Source organism: Aplidium turbinatum, chromosome 16, assembly GCF_918807975.1.
Source record: "Aplidium turbinatum chromosome 16, kaAplTurb1.1, whole genome shotgun sequence".
Lineage (NCBI taxonomy): Eukaryota > Metazoa > Chordata > Ascidiacea > Aplousobranchia > Polyclinidae > Aplidium > Aplidium turbinatum.
The window spans coordinates 654,101-679,863 of record NC_137487.1 but is presented as its reverse complement, the minus strand read 5'-3'; the positions used below and the strand labels follow the sequence as shown (position 1 = coordinate 679,863).

The 25,763-nt window shown below is 41.1% G+C and overlaps 1 protein-coding gene across 2 annotated transcripts in view; it reads left to right on the top strand.

Annotated features, from left to right (window-relative positions):
• LOC145785507 (uncharacterized) overlaps positions 1–12,107 on the top strand; it is a 92,333-nt gene extending 80,226 nt beyond the window's left edge. For both annotated transcript variants that reach the window (XM_082597160.1, XM_082597161.1), the window contains 3 exons: positions 3,512–3,578; positions 3,728–3,808; positions 11,702–12,107. In XM_082597160.1, coding sequence (XP_082453286.1) covers positions 3,512–3,578; positions 3,728–3,808; positions 11,702–11,830 — 277 coding nt within the window. In that variant the 3' untranslated portion in view covers positions 11,831–12,107. The remainder of the gene's footprint in view (positions 1–3,511; positions 3,579–3,727; positions 3,809–11,701) is intronic.
• Positions 12,108–25,763: the final 13,656 nt, after the last annotated feature.

Here is a 25,763-nt window from a genome sequence, read left to right as displayed (position 1 = left end):
CGAACAGAATCACAGCTTGATGCGCAACGAGACCTCGCAAACGGGTATCAAACAAAAGCGGCCCTAGCGAGACGAGGGCAACAAAATTTGGATTTTTTTATTGCTAAAACGCATGTTGTACACAATGACATCACGCTGAAACAAAAAACTCGCAAAGTTAATTTGGGTTTCCCCGCCCTTTAAGGTGGAAGGCCGCCGACACTGTCTTTGACTTGCTGAGCTGTAGCTTCCATTTCTGGAGGTATGCTAATAGTGTTTGCATGTCTTGGCTGAGGTTCCTCTCCACTGACTGCCAGTTTCCTGCTGAGTGCAGGAGTGCCAGGTCGTCTGCGTAAGCATATTTCCTGGAGATGGTGTCAGGCAAGTCGTAGGTGTATATGTTGAACAGGAGAGGAGCCAAGACTGAGCCCTGTGGGACGCCGTTTTTAAGTCGGCGTAGTCTGCTTTGACGGCCGCTACCGGTTGTGAGGGTAAAACTGCGGTTTTGCACAAGTTCCATCATCATATGGACCATGTGTCTGTCAGGGAGCAGACGAAGTAACTTGCAGGTAAGGTCGCTATGCCATACGGTATCATAGGCAGCCGTGAGATCAACAAACACGGCGCCAGCCTTCTTCTTAGCTGAGAAGCTGTCCTCAATGTCTTGGGTCATAAGTGTGACCTGATCTACGGTTGATCGTCCGTGTCGGAAACCAGCTTGTTCACGGGGGAGCTGCGGATCTATTCTTGGTTCGACACGGGCGTAGATGAGTCTCTCGAGGATCTTGAAGGGGATGCAGAGCAGTGAGATTGGACGGTAGCTCTTCGGGTCCCCTGGGGGCTTCTTCGGCTTAGGAACTGCAACCACAAGGGCTCTTCTCCAGATTCTGGGAATTCTCAGGTGGCGCAAACAGCAAGAAAGGAAGTCTTTTAACCAGGACTTTGAGGAGGCAGCAGCATGGTGTATCAACTCCGGGCATAGGTGGTCAGGGCCCGGAGCTTACCTGGCTTTATGTGCTGGAGGGCGGCGGAAAATTCTTCCGAGGTGAACTCACCCGAGATGTTGTCCCCGTCTGGGGTTGTTACCCTCCAGAGGTCCGTCATTTCTTGTAAGACGGATCTATCTGATTCACGGTCTCTCGATTTGTATTTCCCGTTCTCCACAAGTTGTGAGGCGATGGAATTTGCTGAAACGGGACATTGTTCACGAGAGGCACGTGATCTGCCAGTTAGGTTGTTCAGTGTACTCCATGCTATGCGGCTGGAGTGCGTGAAGTCGATTGATTCAACTGCTTCTGTCCAGCGCTCCTTCCTCTTTGAGTCCAGCCTTGTCAGCAGAGCTGTGGCTGAGCTGTTGGTGTCGTTGCCCTGAGGGGCGTGGAGGAAGTCGGAGTAGAGGCATCCGCACTCCTTATCCCAGCACGGTATGTAGGTCTTTCGTCGGCCGCGGGGGATGGATTGTTTTGCCGCTGATGTTATTGCATCACAAAAGTCCTGGTAGGCTTCTTCCATATTGTTGGTGTAAGGAGATGAGAGATACTGTGTGGCTTCATTGGTGAGGAGGCTATAGTACTCCCAGTTAGCCATTCTGAAGTTCCATCGCTTAACGGGCTTGCTCGGGACAGGCATTGTGAGCGTTGGAGCCGTGATAATCGAGGGTCGATGTTGGGACCTGGGGAACTTCTCTAGCACACGTCTGTCCGGTTGGCAATTATCGGGGTCTTCACTTGCGAAAGCCAGATCGTGGTTTGTACCAGTGTTCCAGCGTCCGGAGAAGAAGCTCGCTGCACCCTTGGGATCGTGCAGTAGGGTGAGGTTATTATTGGCTGACCATGAGGCCAGGCTTTCTCCGTCGGTGTTGGTGGTGTTGTAGCCCCAGTCAACGTGGTGGCAATTAAAATCACCAGCATAGAGGCTGGGTTGGGGGAACACTGGGATGGCTGTTGGTGTTAAGCGTGAGGTTGGTGGCTTATAGACATTGATGATGTGATAGCCTGATATGTTTAGGCATAGCCACTCTATCTCCGATTGGGCACTGGACTGGTCTATTGGCGTCCAGCTCAGTTGCTCATGGACAAACGTGGCGAGGCCGTGTTTCCTGCTGATGGTTGCACCTGCGAGTGTGAAGTCGGGTAATACCAACTTATCCACAGATGTGCAGTGGGTCTCCTGGAGGAGAATAACGAGGGCCTGATGTTTTGTGGCCAGATACTCGATGATGCTGAGCTTGCTGGCCGTAATGCCCTCGGTGTTCAGCTGCAGTACGGTGGGTCGTCGGTACTTTTCGACAGAGGAGCTGCCGCGCCCTGAGAAGAAGGGCGTTTCCCTATCCATCCTGCGCTGAACCTATCCACCCTGCGGGAATATCCAGTTTATGCATTTTAACTCTCTGCTTTTGAAAATGGACTTGCGTGGCCCTTTAAATTGTTACTTTTCTGCCCCTTAGTGGCGGTATTTCAATAAGTTAGTACCAAAAGCATAACTCTCACATGATAAAAAGGGCTATGCCAAATTCTGTTCTAATCGGTTTAGTGGTTGCCAAGAAAACGCCAATTACATTTTTGCCACTACTCGAAAAATGACTACTTGTATGTCCATATTTATAGACCCTAATGTCCAATCTGGACAAAGTTTTTTGTAAATTCTGTAAAAAAAGAAAGGACGTTTTTTTATCGTTTCTTTAATTATGCAACTTTAAAACAGCGTCCTCTAGTGGCAAAAATTACTTCTTTTTTTACAAAATTGGTCACAAAAATTGCTCTGTGGGTGGGGTAAACAATGATAAAACTTTTCCAAACTTTTGGTTTTATGATCAATATTCATTAATACAAAACCAAAAAAAGTCAAGCAAGTTTGCATTGAAATTTAAATTTCATGGGGTGTGTGCAACACCAACATCCTAATCTAGGGGTTCTTAAACTTTTGGGGCTACGTCCCCCTTGACGTCATTCGCAAAACTTCGTGCCACCCTTTTCTCGTTTGAGTTATAAATCAAAATCAAACTACAGTACATAAATTTTACATGTTTTGGATTTTAAAACAAGTTTATTGTTTTGTTTTCCATTATGTATAAATCAAAAATTTAAGTGTATCACACTTAACTTTCCCTAGCAATAACGAGAAAACGACATTCGGTGTCAGTCAGATTCACAGTTAGCTAAGTTTTTTCTGAGATTGTGTCTTCACACTTGCAAGCAGTGGAGTCGGAGGGATTTTGGCGTGTCCGGAGTGGGGCAGTTATAAACCATGGAGTCGGAGTTGTGTATTCTTCACCTGACGCCACAGTCCTGCTTGCAAGTGCAGAAAAGCTGCTTTCACACACAAAAAACGTCACAAACAACCATTGTTACCGAACAATGGACTAAACAATTACCGAAAGATTAAGCTCTCGAAAATAAAGTCAAAACTAGGTCACATTTCCAGTCAGTAATCGTGACACAAAGTAAGTAAGGTCTGACCGGTTAAAAGTTTTATGGAATGCAGCATAAGGTTTTTGGGCATTGATTTTGAAAATGTTTCATTTTCTATTTAGGACTGAACGTATTAATGAACTGAGCAGCGTCAAAGATGATCTACTATCGGAGAACGGTGTACTGCAGGTAAGCTGCTGCTAAAAACGTAGCAACGTCAACTTAAGTAAATAATTTAGTCAGGATGAAAGTGAGGTGGCCTAGCCTAACTTGAAATATACGACACACGTCTTTAAGGAGAATTAAAGTTAAACTATTGTTTCCCGCCTCTATTTCAGAAACAATTATCATTGTTGGAGAGTCAAAAGATTGAACTGGAGAGATTGATAGAATCGAATCAACGAAAACAACAAAAAAAGGTAAAAATACTAAATCTGTTATGTAAAAGTGGCGATTTATCTTGCAGTCATCGCAAAAATGAGTAGCCTAATTTTCTTCAGGAAAGTAATGCCACGTTTCTTTGAAAGAGTCCACATTTTCATGGTTCAAAAAATGAAGTAGTAGCATATGTGACCAATTTATGGATTAAGGCCAGTTTTAGCTTATATCTTGATATTGCTGGGTTCAAGCCAAGCTACTTGATATCAAACTAAGGGCAGCTCAAAGGCGAGCACGAAAGAAGAACAGGCTGATTTCAACAGACAATTCGTTTTTCGAGCCTTTCGATATACCTGCATGTAGCCTAAGTTTAGGAAAATCTTAAGTGAAGCACTAGAAATATGATATTAACATACACGATAGACGTAGCTCACCAGAAGAAATAGCTGGCAATCGCTTTGAAAAAGAAAAAAGTAATTGAACAGCAGCCGCAAGTGTTGGAGAAACGAAGGGGACTAAGAAAAGGTACAAATAAGACAGAACACAAGAGACTGCGTTTGAGAATGAGGAGATAAAAGAAACGACAGATGACAAGGATGGATATTCATATCAGGCAGAGAGTGGTTATCCTGTGCAGCTTCGGAGCAAAGATCATGAGACCAAGACTACATGTAGCTTACCCTGGCGAATCGACGTTTCACTTCTCTGCGACAGCAAGCCGACCAACCGACTTCAGAAATTCTAAAAGAGCTGGAGCATCAAAATCATCTGTGCACCGTAAAAGGAAAAGATGTATTCTTGAATGTTTGAACAATTGGAAGAAACGTTTTTATAATCGAATTCGGGTAATATTACGATATTTTTATGTTTATTTTTCTATCGGCTATCAGCACAAGGCTGAGCACTCACCAGTACAGCGAGCAGTGGCGATTCGCTAACCATAATGGTGTTGCTTCCACGCTAGCCCCGCGAAACACAACTCGTTTCCTGTTGCAGTTAAGCACTTAAAAATGTATAGGAAATCGATCCTTCCGGCTATTTTAGTACATGCTTCATTCTGTATCTTTCACCATTCTCGAGATAGGTTAAAATTCTAAAAAATTGCTAGGTGGCGCCTCAAGATGAAAAACATAACGAAAAAACAACGTTAATTTAGAATTCAGCGTTGCAAATCCATTCAAAGTATGACCCAAGCTTATTTTCTGAAAGGTTACCCAAACATGGGACACTCTAGTGTGCATCCTTTGTGGATGTGCAGTCAATAAATGAAAATCTATAGACAGTTCAGCAATTATTTTCTTGCTCCAGAATGTTATGTAATTTTTAAAAAATGCTCTTTAAAGGGTTTTGTTGGTAGCAGAGCTTCATCCACCAAACTAACTTTCTCCTCGGGCCTAGCCTATAAGTAATGTACGAGAAAAACACGCACCAAAAAATCCTAATGATAAGTATTAAAAAAGAAATGGCCCAGAGCCCCGGCAGCCCTTAAATGGGCAGGGGGTGTGAAAAATCTCCGGGTTCTGACATTTCTGTTAAACATTTAAGAGTACGACTGGGACGTCTAAATGTAGGAAGCTTGCGTTGTAGAGGTACTGAGGTGGGTGAAGAGCTGAGAATGAGGTAGATTTTTGCTGTTTACAGAAAGTCCGATGGAAGGACAAAGGAGCCAGATTTTTGGTGTCAAAGGAAGGAGAAACAAGCTGTGGTGGTCGGGCAATGATATTGGGATCGGAGGAGTTGAGATTTTGGTGAAAGAAGAGCTATGAAAAAATGTTGTTGAAGTTCGTAGACAGAGTGACAGAATAATGGCGATAGAGATAGTGGTCGAGCGCGTAGTGATAAGAGTAATCTGTGCTTGCACCACAAAGTGGAAGATCCGATGCAGAAAAAGAAAGATTTTATGGCGAAATAGCCCATGAATGGAGCACAAGAAGTGATCAGGAAATTGTATTGGGTCTTGGGGACTTTAATGGGCACGTTGGCAAACAAATTGATTTGGTTTAAAGGTGTCCATGGAGAGTTTGGTGTAGGAGAAAGGAATCGCGATGGAAGGCGTTTACTTGAGTTTTGTGATAAAAAAAGACCTGTGTGTTGCTAATACCTGGTTTAAGAAAGAGGAAGGAAGAAAAGTAACTTTCAGTGCAGGTGGAAATGAAACTGAAATTAACTTTGGGTTGGTATGCAGGAAAAACAGAAAACTGATCAAAGATGTGAAAGTAATACCATGCGAACTTCAGCATAGATTGGTGGTTATCGACTTGGACAAGAAAGGTCTGAAGAAAACTGTAAATAAAAAAAGGTTAATCAATAGAAAAGTTTGTAAGTTAGAAGATGCCGATACAAGAGAAAAGTTTAAAAAGAGAGTTGAAAGTCTTGTTCACAACAATGTGACTGATCTGTGGGGATCCTTCAATAATGGAGTTCTGCAAGCTTGCGATTAAGTTTGTGGGAAAACAAAAGGCAGGATGGATCAAGGAGATACGTGGTGGTGGAATGGGAATAATTGAGGTAATTGGGGATAAAAAAGTCGCATACAAGGATTTGTGTAGAAATAGATCAGAAGAAACTAAGCTCAAGTACAAGCAATTGAAAAATCGGGCAAAGAGAATAGTTGCAAAAGTTATGAAGAAAGAAGCTAAGCAGGAATTGACCAAATTAAAACACAGTCCTAACGAAATATATAAGTTTATAAAGGTTCTGAAGCGGGATGGGAAAGATGTAGATGGTGAACGATGTATTAAAGGAAGGGATGGAAAACTTGGTTTCAGTGAGAAAGATCGTGGAAGAAGTTGGAAAGAACATATGGAAGTGATACTGAACGAGGAAAACGATTAGAATCAGAATGTGGAAGCCGATGTGGTAGAAGGTCCATTAAAGAGAGTAACTCGAGAGAAGGTGACGCAAGGAATGAAGAAATACCCATAACGAAAGGGTGGTTGGCGTCTTCTCTGTGATCGCCTCAATATATGTCCTTGATTGGAGACCGATGACGATGATGATTCCTCGGTTGCGATCGGCGTCGAAACATCAGGAACTTTGTCGGCTGTCGATGGATCAAGAACCTCGTCGGCTGTCGATGAACCACGAACCTTGTCGGCTGTCGATGACGACGTGAAGGTAGTCTCCCCTGGATCCCCGTCTTCTGGCGAGATGTAATGCGGGCATAGCTGGTTGATAAGGGCGTCACCATATTGGACCTCGAGGGTCCACTCGAACCTGTAAACTACGACTCCCATGTCGCTTCACCACGACGGCAGGAACCCAACGAGGGCTTCGGCTTTGCCTGGAACCAAAGTACAAAGCATAACAAGGATTGCCAAGATCGAACTTAATTGTTTTCCGGTTTTGTTGGCTCGTCGACGTTTTCGTCTGAGCTGAGGAAGGAAGTAAAATGTCTAATTTAGTACGTAGTTGTCGGTGGTTTAATAACTCACTGGGAGAGTAACCACTGGCATTAGGCGTGTGGCGAAACTGCATCAAGAATTAAGTGGTCGCACTTCTAGGGCTAGGCGGTAACAACGATTTTCTCAAAGCCTGCTTGAAAGCGCGCACCAAACGCTCGGCAGCACCATTCGTAGCTGGATGATATGGTGCTCCAGTGATGTTTATTATGGTACCCGGTCATTTGGTCGACAGGACGTTTGGTCGACAGACATTTGGTCGACAGGACGTTTGGTCGACAGGACGTTAGGTCGACAGAACGATTTATTTTAGGGTTAGGGTTAGTTAACTAACCATAACCCTAATCTAACCCTGACTCTAACCCTAACCCTAACCCAAAAATGAATCGTTCTGTCGACCTAACGTCCTGTCGACCAAACGTCCTGTCGACCAAACGTCCTGTCGACCAAATGTCTGTCGACCAAACGACCGTGCACCGTTTATTATTACCCTAGCTTTACAGTAAATCTTGAAGTCTTCCGAAGAAAACGTAGTCAACATTGTCCGAGACAATGGAGTGGGGGTATCCAAAATGGGCAAAGTCCTCCTCTAAAAGATCAATAGTAACAGACATCGATACGGAAGAAGTTGGGTGAATGGAAGGATACTTACTATAAGCATCGGTAACAATAAACCAATTAGAACCTTGCTTGGTGTATCTCGATGCTCACCACATGTAGTGCATGTTCGGCAGAGGTCGACAATGTCTGCATCGATGTTGGGCCAGTAAACTGCTGTCCTGGCCAGCTGTTTCATGCGCTGCATGCCGAAATGATATTCGTGTAAAACAGAAAGAATATCATTGCGGAGGTTAAAAGAAATAACTACTCTAGAACCATATAATAAACATACATAACATGTTATTAGAGAATCAGCAACTTTTCTAAACTGTTCGATTGGATCGTTAGCATTTGACTTCGCAGGCCATCCTTCTTGTGTGAAGCGAATGATTTTAGACAAGACCGGATCCTTAAAAGTTTCTTTGCGCAAAGTAGAAAAATCGGAATGACTCACCTGCGAGTCCAACGTATCAATTTCGCAAACAATATCAATATCATCTGCACTTTCCTATCCATCAAAAATTGGGTCATCGTTGGACGGCTCAAGGCGTCAGCATTTTGGTGATGCGTTGTTTTTGCGATACTCTATGGTATAACTAAATTAACTCTAACACAACGCCCAGCGTGCTAACCGGTTAGCCGCCAGCGAAGAAGTAGGCTTATCTGGACCAAAAAGTTAAAGCAAAGGCTTATGATCAGTTACCAAAATAAAATCCCTACCGTAGAGATATTGGTAGAATTTCTTCAAAACGAAGATGATGGACAAAGCCTCCTTTTGGATTTGGATGTAGTTTCTCTGAGATTTTGTCAAGATTTTCGACACATTGGCTATTGGCCTCTCGCTTCCGTCCGGGGAGCGGTGAAACAGTGTGGCGCCAATGTCCACGCTTGATGCGTCGCATGCAATTCCTAAAGGAAGCAACGGGTTAAAGTGTACAAGAACATTTTCTGCGGAAAGAAACGTTTTTAATTTTGCAAAAGCACATTTTTCTTTGTGTTCCCATCTCCAAGGAACACCACTCTTGGTCAAATGATATAACGGTTGCGCTACCGTAGAAAAATCTGGGGCCATAAACTTAGAATAACATTGAACCGACCCCAGAAAAGAACGTAAGGTGCCAACATTGGAAGGAGCAGGCATGTTCAGTACGGCATCGACTTCAGGACCTTTAGAAATCCCTTGTTTAGAAAGAATATGGCCTAGGTACTAGACATTTGCTTCAGCAAATTTACATTTTTCTTTCCTATACCGTATCTAAGACCTTTCGAAGATAAACGATCGAGTAGTCGTGTAAGGTTCTGGAAATGCTCTTCTGCTGTAGCTCCATTTATCAAAATGTCATCCAGGTAGACTGCTACACCTGGAAGGTCACTAGTTAAATCATGCATTATCTTTTGGAAATGGCCTGGGGCAGAAGAGGTGCCAAACGACATAACATTTTGTAGTAAAACCCCTCTATGAGTAGTTGATGCCAATGTTTTTCGACTCCTTGGACCTAGCCTAATCTGGCTATAAGCATCTGCCAGGTCAATCTTAGTGAAACGGTGGCCACCCCCTAGTTTACGCATTAAATCCTCTGGGAGAGGCAAAGGGTGCTTGTGAGTTTCAAGTTGTGGATTAACCGTTGAGGAATAGTCACCACAAACTCTTAATTTGGATTTCTTACCTTCGGTAGAAGCCTTGCGAACTGGTACTACAGGAGTTCCCCAGTCACAAAATTGTACAGGTGTCCAGATACCTTTTTCTATGCCGGCGTCATAGGCAAGAGCTAAGTCTTCTTGAATGACGAAAGGCACTGGTCTGGGCTTTGAAAGCACTGGTTTACAATCCGAGTTGAACGCAATCTCTAATTCGTAATCCTGAAGACAACCTAATTCAGGTTTAAATAAGTCTTCGTATTGATCACATAACTCGGAACATGATTTTTGCAAGTTAAAATCTATGTCGTTGTGACGATGAACAGCATGTAAAGATGAAGAAAAGAACTTGTCTACCGAAATATCTAGTGCTTGACCGGTACCTTTAACTTTATGTACCACCGTCGGTTCAGTGCCAAACACCGTCTCTTTAGCCATTTTGGCAGCGTCTTCAGTTTCTATGGCTATATCAAGAGCACGTGAAAAAGTGAGATCGTCAGGTTTAATTTTAAAGATAGCTTTAAGAACTGCTTCGTTTCCTACCGAGCACATAAAACAAGTACGCAAAGCTTCGTCTAAAGGATTAGAAATAGAAGAAAAGTCGCACGTGGCAGCGGCTTGCTTTATTCGTGCACCCAAGTCTGGAACAGTCTCACCTCATGCTTCAAGTTGCTCCAGAAGCGAAATCGTTCACGAATAACGAAACGCTTAGGGTCGAACTGTGCTTTCATGTAATTCGAAATTTCCTCCATTGTAAGTTCATTGATTGGCTTTGCCGTATTGTGCGGCCAGATGGAGGGTCATCTTGTAGATGCTATCTGACTGGTTGGTAAGGAAAACTTGAGCCTTCTTATCATCAGGAATGGATTGTGCTTTTGCGAATGTGCCAAAAAGGACCAATAATAATTTAATCAGTCTAAAGTTCAAAAGTTGAATCAAAGTCACAAAATTTAGGAATAGCTTGAGATACCCGATTTTGGTTTTCCGAGTCGCCAGGAATTTTGAGGGCTAAAATTAGCTCATTCAGTTGTTCTTCATGATGACGTTCTTGCTGCTGCCTTTGTTGTCGCGCCTGTTCTTCTTGCTGCTGCCTTTGTTGTCGCATACGTTCTAGCTGCGACTGCATCAATTCCACGACCTTTTCCATCTTGAGTAGAAGATAATTGTAAAAACTAAAACTTGTAGAAATTAAAGCTTGTAGGAACTAAAACTGATCACTCTGCGTAGCACTGTAAGCTTCTCGTTCAGTCGATCAGAAATCCCATCCTCGTCGCCAAATAACTCTGTTGAATTTTTAACTTATTCAACCAGAGTCATACAAAAGTTTGCTACTTGTATTCAAAATCGCAAGAATGAAACTGTACTATCAAAAAGACGTGCAACCAAAATATATGGTGAAACAAAACGAGAAGCGAGAAGCGCTAACAAAAATGTAAGAGAGAAGACCTAAGGGGAACGAAAGCAAGGTACATTGTTTAAACGAAAACAAACCAAAATACACAACAGATATTGTGGTTGAGGTGGAAGAGCAGTGACTTTTCATCGATCTTGACGTTTAGATCGAGATTAGCTTTTCGGGTGTGTAGATAGAAAGCTTCCTCCGCCGTCTGATTTAGAAAGAAATTTTATTCTCCAATTCTGGAAATAAGCTGAACTTGTTTTTGTTGCCCTGGCATTGGTCGATTAAATTAGAGCATGGTGAACACCAGTGCCACCATTCCTTTAAAATGGTTCGCCTCATACTTCAATGGTATGCCTCATACTTGAATGGTGCGCCTCATACTTGAATGGTGCGCCTCATACTTGAATGGTGCACCTCATACTGGAATGGTGCGCCTCATACTTGAATGGTGCGCCTCATACTTGAATGGTGCGCCTCATACTTGAATGGTGCGCCTCATGCTTGAATGGTGCGCCGCATACTTGAATGGTGCGCCTCATGCTTGAATGGTGCGCCTCATGCTTGAATGGTGCGCCTCATACTTGAATGGTGCGCCTCATACTTGAATGGTGCGCCTCATACTTGAATGGTGCGCCTCATACTTGAATGGTGCGCCTCATGCTTGAATGGTGCGCCGCATACTTGAATGGTGCGCCTCATACTTGAATGGTGCGCCTCATACTTGAATGGTGCGCCTCATACTTGAATGGTGCGCCTCATACTTGAATGGTGCGCCTCATGCTTGAATGGTGCGCCTCATGCTTGAATGGTGCGCCTCATGCTTGAATGGTGCGCCTCATACTTGAATAATGGCACAATCGGATTGATCTCAACGTTGTTAATTTTTTTACCAGGAGCTGAACACTCTGCTGAGCAGTCTCGCAACGAATGAAAGCTCTCCAGACGTCAACAACAACTCTCCTCATCCTGTTCAAGTAGCACCGTTTCCCACCGGTAATGGATCCTCCTGTCACATACCCTAAGTCAGTGGTTCCCAACCAGGGTACCGCAGCATCCTGGAGTGCCATTTACGATATTCTGGGGTGCCGCGAAGCGTTTCTCATATTCATTTTTTTATCTATCTTCAAATGGTCTGCTAAGATCATTGTTGCTAATGAAGTTTTCATGCAGGATTGTTTTGTTACATCATGAAGGACAACTTTGTCATACCGTTACATACCGTATACGATGTTTTGTGGTCACAAAATCTTAGTATCGCACCCTTATCGTGCTTTGTAATGTCAATGTCTGTACAAGTTGCACAGATTGTTGTCGATTGTAGTTCAGCAGATTGATGCCATGCATGGGAAGGTTTTTGTTCATTTTTATTTTTTTCGACGTGGATTTCGCCCTTTCACTTTTAGCGACTGAATTCTTTGGCCAGGAGTTCTCTTTCATTCGCTCTATGTGGCCGTACCAACGGAGTCTCCTTAACCGCACGACCTCTTCTATTTGGTCGATGCCAAGCCTTCTCAGTTCTTCACTTGATAGTCCATCCGCCAGTCGCTTTGAGTATATCCACCTCACCATAGCGTTGTCATTATGGCTCAAACATTTGATGTCCTCTGCAATGACTGGCCACGTCTCACTGTCATAAAGCATGACGCTTCTGACATACATGTTGTACACGTGTCCTCTGATTAGGAAGGGGATACTGTTGCTTGCCAGAATGGGAAGGAGCCCTCGGAAATTCTTCCATGCGCACTTGATTCTAGCGGTGACAGCGTCCCTACATCCACTTGTCTGACTAATCATATCGTCAAGATGGCAGAACGCATTGACGCATTCATACTGGTCTTCACTCAATTTCAAATGCGTTATGGCGTCTTTTAAAGGAGGTATCTCACCACAACATCTCTTGCACATATAGTTGAGATCCTCTTTAAGCCATAAACACCAGAGTAGTATATTAAGTTTACCTCTCACTTCGAAATAAGCAAACTTCACTCTCTTTTTTTTTTAATTAAAATGACGTTTTAAAGTAGCATTCAACTTTCAAGGAAAATTGAAGTGTCATTTTATATATGGAATAGCCTAAAATTTCTTGAGAACTGTAACATCCAACTCTAAGTAGTTTAGATGTTCAACTACAAAATGTAATTTGACATTATTGAAGAATTTGAAATTTAACGTTATAGTATTGAATATAATATGACTTTGGGTCAATCAATATAATCCTTTTTTTTTAAATTACTTTACTTTTTGATCATTTCTTCCTGCCCCAGGTACAATGCAATTTAGCTGAAAAATAGCAGTGGCACTTCGTGAATCGACGATTATGCATCGCGTGACAGGACATCCTAATATTGTTGATTGCAAATGCCATCCCAATTGTGAGGTTGTAAAACGATGGACCTTCTACCCAAAGGTTCAAACAACAAATTTAAACATTTCTTTAAAAATAACAATTCCGGTGTTTAAATTTTCCTGTAGCCTACATTTCATGCATTTTTCTTCTCCAAAGTAGATCTAATAAGGTAGCATGAGGTTTTATACCATCCTATATTTTGTATTGATGATTGCTACATTCAATGGTTAGGAGACGTTAAGAACGTCGTGAGTCCATTTCGCTTTCAACGTTCAACGCCTTTAGATTAGGCTAGTGATCAGCGGCGCATTTACGGCGCCGTAAATACAGCCGTTCCATGCCTTTTTTCTAATCTATACGTCGCTTTTAGTGCGCATGCGCGCTGTTGCTGAAAAAAGCTGGATATACAGTATAACTAAATTCAACTGTTTTTGCCAAGTGATACAGTGGCGCATGCGGTCTGCGTCTGACTCGTACTCCCAAGGACATGAGTTCGATACTTCCAAGAGGTGTTTTTTTTTTTAAGTTAAATTCTCACCTGAAGTGACTCAATCGTTAGGCTGCGCATTTTTGTGGCCGTTTAGTTTGTTTTTAATTCTGAACATCACAACGAAAAAACAGTATATGACAAACATAGCAGAGATCTAGAAAAAGGTAGAAGTAACAAAACGCGGACGTTATACCGTGCATGATACCAGATAGCCGAGTGGTGAGAACGTCTGCGCGGCGTTCGAAAGGACGCGGCTGTGTCTCGGTAAAGACACTTAGGGCGGAATTCAGAAACCAGACTTAAGGCGGCTTAAGTCTGTCTGGACAAAAGTCTGCGTTAAGCGTCTATTTTGCGATTCAGAAAGCAGACTTACGCTTTAGCAAGACTTATACTCGGCTTAAAAGCCGAAAGATATAAGCCAACTGCGGAGGTGGTTTAAGCCTCTGTTGAAGGAAAAAGTGTTTGGCTAATACTGTAGGTATTGAAAGTAGGAGGTTTGTTACAGCATTTTTTTAAAAAATAGACCATCTGGTGCAAAGGCCACGAGACTTTTTTGATAGTTTTTAATGTGAAGCAGGTGTGCCTGTTATCTTAGCTTGGTTGCAGGCAGAGTTTCGGTCTGACAGTTGGCTTGATTGTTGAATAACTACACTTCTTTCAGACGCTGACAATAGTAGGTTACTAGTGTTATTGCTGGTGGTGTAAATTTTGAAATGCCTATTTTGTGTTGTTGAATAACCAGACGCTGACACGCAGTTTAGTAATACTGCTTGTAACATCACTTTTGCAAACATACAATTGTGATTGGTCATACTTTTTCCTTTGTCTGCAATGCCAGGAAAAGCAAGTCTATTAACTATCTTACATTTGACAGTTTTCAGACCAAAGGGAGTCTATGCGCCCGCCCTTTTAGTCATAAACTGGCAACAGTATTCCTACAATTGTACTATTTTTAACTTTCAAGGCATCAAAAATAACCTGAGTTATCTGATTCTTTCAAATTGATGAATTATTGCAAACGAAAACCATGTGCGTATTGGCATAACGTTGTCTTAACGTTGTTTCAGTGCGTAATGAGTATTACTTGCTTGTGAAGGAAATTTTTGCGCCAGATCTGTTGCGTCATGGATTACTTGGCATCTACGTAAACGAACGACTTACTGATGCAACTACAACGTTTCTATTTCAACGTCACAAAAAACGACTTTTTTTCTAGTTGTAGGTTTAAATAGCACAACATTGCATTATTTGCATTATTTGCAACATTGCATTATTTATCATGAATATAGCTCAGCTATACGCAAACACTTCTTCGCGTCAGTTAGCTATCGCTAAGATATGAACTACTGATTTAAATTCAGTGAGCAACTTGATGAGCGAGTTTGCTGCGCTTTTAGATAAAGATAGTTTATACAAATTCCCGTAACCCTTTAATGTAAATTGCATTATCATTTCTTATTTCAATAAAAATACCAAGAGGATTTAATTACAACGATTCTGAACGCCAACTGCTTATTGACCTCATCAAAGACTTTCCAGTGGTGGAAAATAAATAAAAAAATGATAAAAAAGCCTTTCCAAATAATCAAGCGAGGAATGATTTAACTAAAGTTTTTAACGCGAACAGCTCTACTGAAAGGACCACCCAGAGAGCAAAACCCGTTATATTTACATTGATTCAACGTCTGCAGGCGTTGAATCAATGTAAAAATGACGAATCTTGCTGTCTGGGCACACATCAGCTGAAAAAGTTAGGGTTAGTTAGTCCATCTGAAACATGCCGCTATTGACACAGATTTTGGTTTGATACTTAGGTCACAGTATATTATTGCATATAATTGTATTTTCGTTTTCTCTCAAATTTTCAAACCATTGCTTTTAGGCAACTCTTCGATGAAGAGTATGCAAATATTTGCATGGAAAGGCCTGTTCGCGATCATGCAGATCCTTTTAATCAACTTAACGACAAGCAGTTTTGTCAACGTTTTCGTCTTAGCGAAACTGCAACTATGGAACTCTTTGAATTGTTTAAAAATGGCGAAACGTTGACAGCCCGATCGCATGCAATACGCCCATACTGCAGCTATTGGTAAGCCTTCGATTTTTTGCAAGTGGCCATTTCCAGAGAAGCGATGGCGACTTGGCCGGGGTTAGTCAAAGTTCTGTTTGCAGAATTGTAGCGCGTATTTCTCGGTTACCCATTGTCACCCAATAGGATTCCATCAATTTCTCCATTCTTAAATTTATCTCGAATGATGCTGTTGTCAAAAATCCGCGCATCATGTGTCAATCCTGGCCATGATTGTGCAAGCAAAGTCAAAACTTTCCTATTTAGGCATCAAAAATAACTTGAGTAACCTGATTCTTTCAAATTTATGAATTATTGACTAAACGAAAGCCATGTGCATATTGCCATAACGTTGTTTTACGTTGTTTCATTGTTAAATGAGTATTCCTTGCTTGTGAATGAACTTTTTGTGCTAGATCTGTTGCGTCATGGATTACTTGGCATCTAGGTTAGTTAACGAACGACTTACTGATGCAACTACAATGTATTTCAACATCATCAAAAAGTGCTTTTTTCTAGTTGTGAGTTTAAAGCACAACATTGCCTTATTTGGTGGTTCAGCAGGAATGTCGCTCAGCTTTACAGCCTTCAGTTTCACGCTTCATTACCTCAACCAAAGAGTTGCTATAGCAATTTCTCTTTCGCGCGAAAACAAAGAGGCTTAATACGGTCTTATATAAGTCGCGCGTAAGTCGAGTTTCTGCATCGCAAATAAGCTTCTCGTATAAGCCTGGCCTATATAATAGTCTGGGAGCCTACGACAGAAGATTTCACCCCATAAGGTACAAAAGGTTTGACCCCTTGAAGTTACTGGGGTCAACCATGTCACTCACAAAAAGTATGGAAGATTGACCGCACCGGGTGGATCTGGACCCTAGAGCCCCCTAAAAAGCCCAAAAAGGGGGTTAATTTCACCCCATAAGGTACATGGACCAAACTTGGTGAAAACGAAGTTCTATGTCAGGACATCACAAAAATATCAAATCTAACAATATTTTCGAGTGGAAAGGTGATGTAAGACTCCCACCAAAGTGACCCCCCAGGGGGTTAATTTCACCCCATAAGGTACATGGACCAAAGTTGGTCAAAACGAAGTCTTATGTCAGGACATCACAAAAATATCAAATCTAACAATATTTTCGGGTGGAAAGGTGATGTAAGATGCCTTCAAAGTGACTTCCCTTAATGTGACCCCCTCGGAAGGTTTATTCCACCCCATAAGGTACATGGACCAAACTTGGTCAAAATGAAGTCTTATGTCAGGACATCACAAAAATATCAAATCTAACAATATTTTCGGGTGGAAAGGTGGTGTAAGATGACTTCAAAGTGACTTTCCTTAATGTGACCCCCTCGGAAGGTGTATTTCACCCCATAAAGTACATGGACCAAACTTGGTCAAAACGAAGTCTTATGTCAGGACATCACAAAAATATCAAATCTAACAATATTTTCGGGTGGAAAGGTGATGTAAGATGTCATCAAAGTGACCCCCAGAGGGTTTATTTCACCATAGAGTACATGGACCAAACGTGGTCAAAACGAAGTCTTCTAGGGCACCACAAAATATCAAATCTAACAATACTCTCAGTTGGAAAGGTGATAAAAGACCTACCCAAAAGTGAATCTCCTCCTATAGTTTAATTTACTTCATCCCTTTCTCGAACCAACCTTGGTGTAACGAAAGTGCTATGCCAGGACAGTACGAATGGATTAAATTTAAAAATATTTTTATATAGGTTTTGATGAAATACATTCACAAGCTGTCCCATGATGCATGAAATGGAACTATAGCCTACTTTACAAAAAGTTTTTGTATAAATCATATTAAGTCAATCGAAAAAAGGCAACAGGACATGATAATACATGGCTTTGTAACACCAAAAACAGAAAGTACACAAGAAGCATATAGGCTACAGTAGCCAGAAAATTGATCCAAGATCTTGATACCACCACTAAATGTGGACTTAATCGAACAGCTGACTATCCAAATCAAAACGTTTCGAAATGAATCATTTGGAACGTTAATTTAGGCAGTAATGAACATTTTCCAGCTGCTACAATAAATAACCTAATAAACCCAATGCAGTAAATTTTTATTTAATGCCATTTGCTTCATGTCTCCAATCAGTTATCGTAACTGTTCATTCATAAACAGAGATTGTTCGTGTAAATGTAAACGGTCGTTTCTTTATTCTTCATTGTCACTGCTGTCGCTTTCACTTTCTTCATCTTATTCTTCAGATTCATACAATTCTCCTGTTATATACAGAGATAAAGCAAGCTGTCTGCGATGTACCAGCCCCAAGCAATGTGGTTATCCGCACGTCTGACACTGACTGTCTTGTAATTGGCTTAGGTTGCTATGGAACTTTTGATCCTTCATTAAAGATATGGATAGAAGCTGGCTTGCAAAGCAATAACACGCAGCGGTACATCAACATCAACCAGCTGCATAGGCCTACCGCACTTGGAGTGACGATTTGCAAGTGTTTACCTGCATATCATGCCTTTACAGATTCTGATTACACCTCGTCATTTAGCAGGAAAGGGAAAGTGCGGCCGCTGAAATTACTCCAAGGAAACCACGAAGCGCAGGCAGCTTTTAGCCAACTCGGACACGACAAAGAAATTAGTGAAGACACTATCATCGCCATAGAGAACTTTGTGTGTAACATGTACAAAAACAAGAAAATTAATTATGTCAACGAAGTCCGTTTACAAATGTTTTTAGACGGCTACAAACCCAAAAAAGAAAATGAAAGGATATCATGCATACCAGAAGCTACTGTAGATAGTAGTACTCTACCACTTTGTTTACGAGTACTTCTCCAGAAGACAAGGCGCACACATCTCATCACAAGATGGTGGTTATCTTCAACTAGAAGTGAACAAGCAGCAACGTTGCTGCTAGAGTATGGCTGGAAAGAAGAAGGAGGTTCTTATAAAGTGGTGTGGTTTGAAGGTAAAGGTATAAAGCATCTTTAGATGTCTCTGCGTGGAATCTGATCTCATCCAGGAAAGTCAAGAAGAAGGTAAACAGCATTGGATGTCGCTTGGGTTACCCTTTATAAATATAAAACTTTCTCCTGGTCTATCAGTCGTTTACTTTCTTACTGTAAACATTAGCCAATAACTGGCTGTAAAGTTTCGTTTTAGGAACCTATAACCAATAGTTTCTGTAATCTTGAGAAAAATGCCTGGGTGCACTAAATAACAAATAAATGTTGAACTTTTTCCAGTTAATAGTAAGTTGCAATGTTGCATTATTCGAAGAAAAATAGACGTCTGTAAAAGATAATAAAATTACTATTGTATGTTACGCATATCTGTAGTGCATAATAGCAATTGTTTCGTACAGTCTTTATTTCTCTGTATATAACAGGAGAATTGTATGAATCTGAAGAATAAGACGAAGAAAGTAAAAGCGACACCAGTGATTGATTGATTGATTGATTGAATCTTTATCCTCGGACTGGGAAAGCTTCTTGCAGAGCTTAATCCTGGCAGTTTCGCATACTTGTAGAGGCTTTGAATCACTGGCGCAGGCCCGGTCACCGAGATTGACAGAGTGAAGTTTCCGATTGTTGAAGGCTTGTTGTCGGGGAATTATTCCATCCATTAGATGCCGCTGAATGGAGAGCAGCCCTTAACGTGCGTTGCTCAAGCGCACACCCCGAGAGTCGAACCAGCGCCGCTATTGATCTTGAAGCTTCTTCGTTCCAGAAGTGACGCGCTAACCAATTGAGTTACCGTTTACATTTACACAAACAATCTCTGTTTATGAATGAACAGTTACAATAACTGATTGGAGACATGAAGCAAATGGCATTAAACAAAAATTTACTACATTGGGTTTATTGGGTTATTTATTGTAGCAGCTGGAAAATGTTCATTACTGCCTAAATTAACGTTCCAAATGATTCATTTCGAAACGTTTTGATTTGGATAGTCAGTTGTTCGATTAAGTCCACATTTAGTGGTGGTATCAAGATCTTGGATCAATTTTCTGGCTACTGTAGCCTATATGCTTCTTACGTACTTTCTGTTTTTGGTGTTACAAAGCCATGTATTGTCATGTCCTGTTGCCTTTTTTCGATTGACTTAATATGATTTATACAAAAACTTTTTGTAAAGTAGGCTATAGTTCCATTTCATGCATCATGGGACAGCTTGTGAATGTATTTCATCAAAACCTATATAAAAATATTTTTAAATTTAATCCATTCGTACTATCCTGGCATAGCACTTTCGTTACACCAAGGTTGGTTCGAGAAAGGGATGAAGTAAATTAAACTATAGGAGGAGATTCACTTTTGGGTAGGTCTTTTATCACCTTTCCAACTGAGAGTATTGTTAGATTTGATATTTTGTGGTGCCCTAGAAGACTTCGTTTTGACCACGTTTGGTCCGTGTACTCTATGGTGAAATAAACCCTCTGGGGGTCACTTTGATGACATCTTACATCACCTTTCCACCCGAAAATATTGTTAGATTTGATATTTTTGTGATGTCCTGACATAAGACTTCGTTTTGACCAAGTTTGGTCCATGTACTTTACGGGGTGAAATACACCTTCCGAGGGGGTCACATTAAGGAAAGTCACTTTGAAGTCATCTTACACCACCTTTCCACCCGAAAATATTGTTAGATTTGATATTTTTGTGATGTCCTGACATAAGACTTCATTTTGACCAAGTTTGGTCCATGTACCTTATGGGGTGGAATAAACCTTCCGAGGGGGTCACATTAAGGGAAGTCACTTTGAAGGCATCTTACATCACCTTTCCACCCGAAAATATTGTTAGATTTGATATTTTTGTGATGTCCTGACATAAGACTTCGTTTTGACCAACTTTGGTCCATGTACCTTATGGGGTGAAATTAACCCCCTGGGGGGTCACTTTGGGGGGAGTCTTACATCACCTTTCCACTCGAAAATATTGTTAGATTTGATATTTTTGTGATGTCCTGACATAGAACTTCGTTTTCACCAAGTTTGGTCCATGTACCTTATGGGGTGAAATTAACCCCCTTTTTGGGCTTTTTAGGGGGCTCTAGGGTCCAGATCCACCCGGTGCGGTCAATCTTCCATACTTTTTGTGAGTGACATGGTTGACCCCAGTAACTTCAAGGGCTCAAACCTTTTGTACCTTATGGGGTGAAATCTTCTGTCGTAGGCTCTCGGTCTATAAGTCTGACTTACGCATAACACTGACTTATTTTGAGACGCAAATCTGAATTCCGCCCTTAATGGCAAGCCAAATTAAGGGGAACAGCTGACTCGAAGAGTAAATAGGTATGTCACTTCGCTGCTTCCTGTTGTCTGTTGTATCGCATCTGTGATCGCAGTGTAGGCTACTGTATGATATCGCAATGGGCGCAAATAAAAACACGATTATTATTATAAAGCAGGACAATCAGTTTAAAATATGGCGTCGTCGTCGTGTGAGCCTCTGGGGCCGAGGGTCTATCCTTTTACCACCCCAAGATTCACGATGTTCCCGTACTACACTGGAAGGCTACTATAGAGAGCAGCCAGTCTTTGGTTTCGTCATCCATGACACGCAGACGGTGCAGACCTTCCACTCCGTTAGGTGGCTTGAAGATGGAACAGTCATTGATGATGTGGTCTGCGGTCTGTTCCTCGGCACCACATTCACAGAAGGAGGAAGAGGCCATTCCCCATTGGTGCATGGTTGAGCGGAAAAGCCCGACGTCCTGTCTTGGTAGTGTTAGGCCGATTGGGCGTGTGTCGGCGTCGGGGATGAACGAATAGAGTTTGGTGGCGCTTGACTTCCATTCAGAACTCCATTTATGGTCCGCCCAAGCAGCTTCAGAGACGTCTTGTTCTCAAACCTTTAGTTAGGCTACGTTACGATTCAATCGTTAGGCCACGCATTTTTGTGGCCGTTTAGTTTGTTTTTAGTTCTGACCATCACAACGAAAAATCAGTTTAATATATGGCACGGACGTAACACCTTAATAAAATTTTTATAAATTTAGAAGAGAAAAAAAAAGGCTAGTGAGTTTTTTTTCTTTAAAATTCTATAACTTATTCATAAATTTTTTAGGTGTTTACGACCGTGCCATATTTTAGGCTAAACTGATTTTTCGTTGTGATGGTCAGAACTAAAAACAAACTAAACTGAACGGCCACAAAAATGCGTAGCCTAACGATTGAATCGTAACGTAGCCTAACTAAAGGTTTGAGAACAAGACATCTCTCCGGCTGCTTGGGCGGACCATAAATGGAGTTCTGAATGGAAGTCAAGCGCCACCAAACTCTATTCGTTCATCCCCGACGCCGACATACGCCCAATCGGCCTAACACTACCAACACAGGACGTCGGGCTTTTCCGCTCAACCATGCACCAATGGGGAATGGCCTCTTCCTCCTTCTGTGAATGTGCCTCGGCCCCAGAGGCTCACACGACGACGACGCCATATTTTAAACTGATTGTCCTGCTTTATAATAATAATCGTGTGTTTATTTGCGCCCATTGCGATAACATACAGTAGCCTACACTGCGATCACAGATGCGATACAACAGACAACGGGAAGCAGCGAAGTGACATATTTACTCTTCGAGTCAGCTGTTCCCCGTATTTTGGCTTGGCATTAAGTGTCTTTACCGAGACACAGCCGCGTCCTTTCGAACGCCGCGGCGCAGACGTTCTCACCACTCGGCTATCTGGTATCATGCACGGTATAACGTTCGAGTTTTGTCGCTTCTACCTTTTTCTAGATCTCTGCTATGTTTGAAGAAGAAGATTATACTGTTTTTTCGTTGTGATGTTCAGAATTAAAAACAAACTAAACGGCCACAAAAATGCGCAGCCTAACGATTGAGTCACTTCAGGTGAGAATTTAACTTAAAAAAAAAAACACACCTCTTGGAAGTATCGAACTCATATCCTTGGGAGTAGGCTACGAGTCAGACGCAGACCGCATGCGCCACTGAATCACTTGGCAAAAACAGTTGAATTTAATTATATATCCAGCTTTTTTCAGCAACAGCGCGCATGCGCACTAAAAGCGACGTAAAGATTAGAAAAAAGGCATGGAACGGCTGTATTTACGGCGCCGTAAATGCAGCCACTTCCTAAAAAAAAGCAATGATTAGCAATTTCTAATAATATTGCATTTGCGTATTTAAAGACCAGTGATGCCGGGTTGTTTTTTGAAAACAAGCAATAGACCTTTTGCACATTCAAAATCACCAGAGCGTGACGTTTGAGTTACGCGGAGTCTGAGGGTTGAGAATCGCTTTGTTTGTTACGGTTTATGAAGGCGTTTCTTGTTATTGCAAGCAAGCGTGAAGTCGATGGCAGGTGAAAGTAAATTTTTTGTGTTTATGAATTGTTGTAGGTTATCGGTACACTTCAGTTCTTGTTCGTTTTAATCATAGTGTTGGCTAACAGACTAGGAAAGGCAATTTAGGACGGCCATTGTGAAGCGTGTGCATTTTGACCGGGAATTATGGACCACGATAGTGGCACCTTGTCTTGCAACATTTTGTTTTCATTCTGCATAACATAATATGCAACGAACCAATCACACTTCATTGATGATACCAAGCATAGTCACTGGTATTTTCCTGTCGAAGATGTGAAATTGACGAATTTCTTTATGGTCCTCTCTACATAAATGAGATGGCGTGCAATAGCCTACTTCGTTTATTCAACACTTCGTCCTCACTCATTTGAGGCCTTCTACCTAGGAACGGTGAGATATTCAAATGTAGACCAATACCATGTAGGCTAAGTCTTTTTCTATAAGAAACCCTTTATCGGCCATAACAGCATCATTGAAGTGCAGTTCATTAGCAGCTATTTTTTGCTTCAAAAGGTGAAAAAATCTACTCCTCTGACATATTTCTTTGTCACTCACATTACCAGTGTACAACTGAAATACAAACACATTACCCCCATTTGGATCAACTCCCACTAATGACAAATGCCTTTGCAGTGTTCGTACTTTTATAGTTCGTTTCGAGACGTAGCCTACTTCCTGATCATGGTGCTTGGGTAGTCCTTTTTGAAGTCTGGCTTCATGGTTGCTATGATAACGTCACGATGAGGGAATAAGTTCAAACTAATCAACCTTAAATACATGAGGTGCATTGTACAGTACGAATGCAGAACTAATACCAAACTTTGTGCTTTAAGTTTGTATAAAACAAACCCAGGCAAAGCTTCAACACCAGCAAAAATTCAATCTTCCACCGCTAATCTATGTAGATGCAGTGCTCCTGTAGCATTTTGAGGTATTTCGAAAATAGCCTCGTCATTAAGTTCTGCATCAATATTTTGATTTGCATGCTTAGCTTTTGAAGCTGTATAATACAAGAAATTCTTCCTATCTTTGCCTGGCAAGATCGCTTCCAATACAGCAAAGAACTGGTCGAAGGTTAACACTTCTGTAGCCTAAGTTTACAACTTAAAAGAGTTTTATTTTCTGGCACATTATACTGAAACACTGATACACGCCTGTAAAGACCACAAAACAACAGCTCAAGCAAACGTTAAACAATTTATTCGCCTGCAAACTACACCACTAACCCTATCCCACAGCATTGTAAATAGCGGCTAGTCGTTCACGACTCCAACGTCACGCTCTGTTGGTTTGTTATGCAAAAGGTCTATTGAATAGGGCTACCATATGTCCTCTTTTAAGAGGATTTGTCCTCTTTTTTGAAGAAAAATAAATTGTCCTCCGAGGACACCCAAAAATGCTCAAATGTCCTCTGTTTTTACAATTTCAGTTTTCTTTCTCATATTTTCAACAGGATTTCATTGTTATGTGCAACATCCTGATTTTCAAAATGCAACATGTTGATTTTCAAAAAAACATTGATATAGCCTATTATTTGATCTGCTGTTCTAAACAATCTTAGACGTTTGTAACATAGCCTACTACATTGCTTTGCGATTGTATTTGGCAAAGTAGCCAAATAGTGGTCAACTTTGAGTGCGAGTGGAACTGCAAATCCAATGCAACAATTGTGAGGAAATTTCCTCATTTGAGGCGATCTGATCAACAAATTTATGAAAATGAAAAATTGGGAAAAAATAAAAAAAATGGAGTAGGCTAGGCTAAATCACAAAGAAATAAATTATTAAAAAACTTGCAAAAGAGTTTGACATATTTACATTTGACATATTCTCACACTTTTACAATAAATTATTGTTTTACCCAGATCTATTTTGTATTGATTCAGCGCCTGTAGACGTTGCTGATTACCGACATAGTCTAATAAGTGGATAAAGAAATAACAGTTAACCTCTCAAGTATATGTAGCTCCACACAAAGTGAAATTTACATGACTTTGACTCTATTTTTTTTTATTTGTTTAAAAATAATGTCTAAAAAGATATTTTAACTCATTTAAGTTTGTTTAAAAATAATGTCTAAAAAGACATTATTAAAAGATAATACGTAGGCTAATAAATCGTGGCGTGGATACCTAGTTATCTTTTAATAACTTAATGTCTTTTTAGACATTATTTTTAAACAAATAAAAAAATAAAAGAGTCAAAGTCATGTAAATTTCACTTTGTGTGGAGCTACATGTAGGCTACTTGAGAGGTTAACTGTTATTTCTTTATTCACTTGTTGATTTATTCATATCAGTTTGTATCCTCTGTGGATCCTTCTCTTTTATCATGGGCCAATCCTATAGATGTTTGCTGGTACACCCATTCATTTTTTGAATCTTAATAGTCTAATAGTTTGGCTAATTTGTCAAGTGAAGCAAATCGAAAAAATATCCAATGTGCACTGTGCATAACATAAATACTTCAAAAATATTTAATTTGAAAATAAATCGTGGCGTGGATGCTTACAACTTATGTGGGTGCAAATGTAGAATGAATTTAATCTATGATGCAGTCACAACAGTAGCTACAAGGAAGATAACAGCCTTTTAGTTGAGTCTTTACTTAGCATCTTCAGCTGTATACCAGTGACGATCGGTGAGGGAAAGCAAGGAAAGCAGTGCTTACCTGAGCAAAAACTATACAAAATATAATGACTGAATTCTAGGT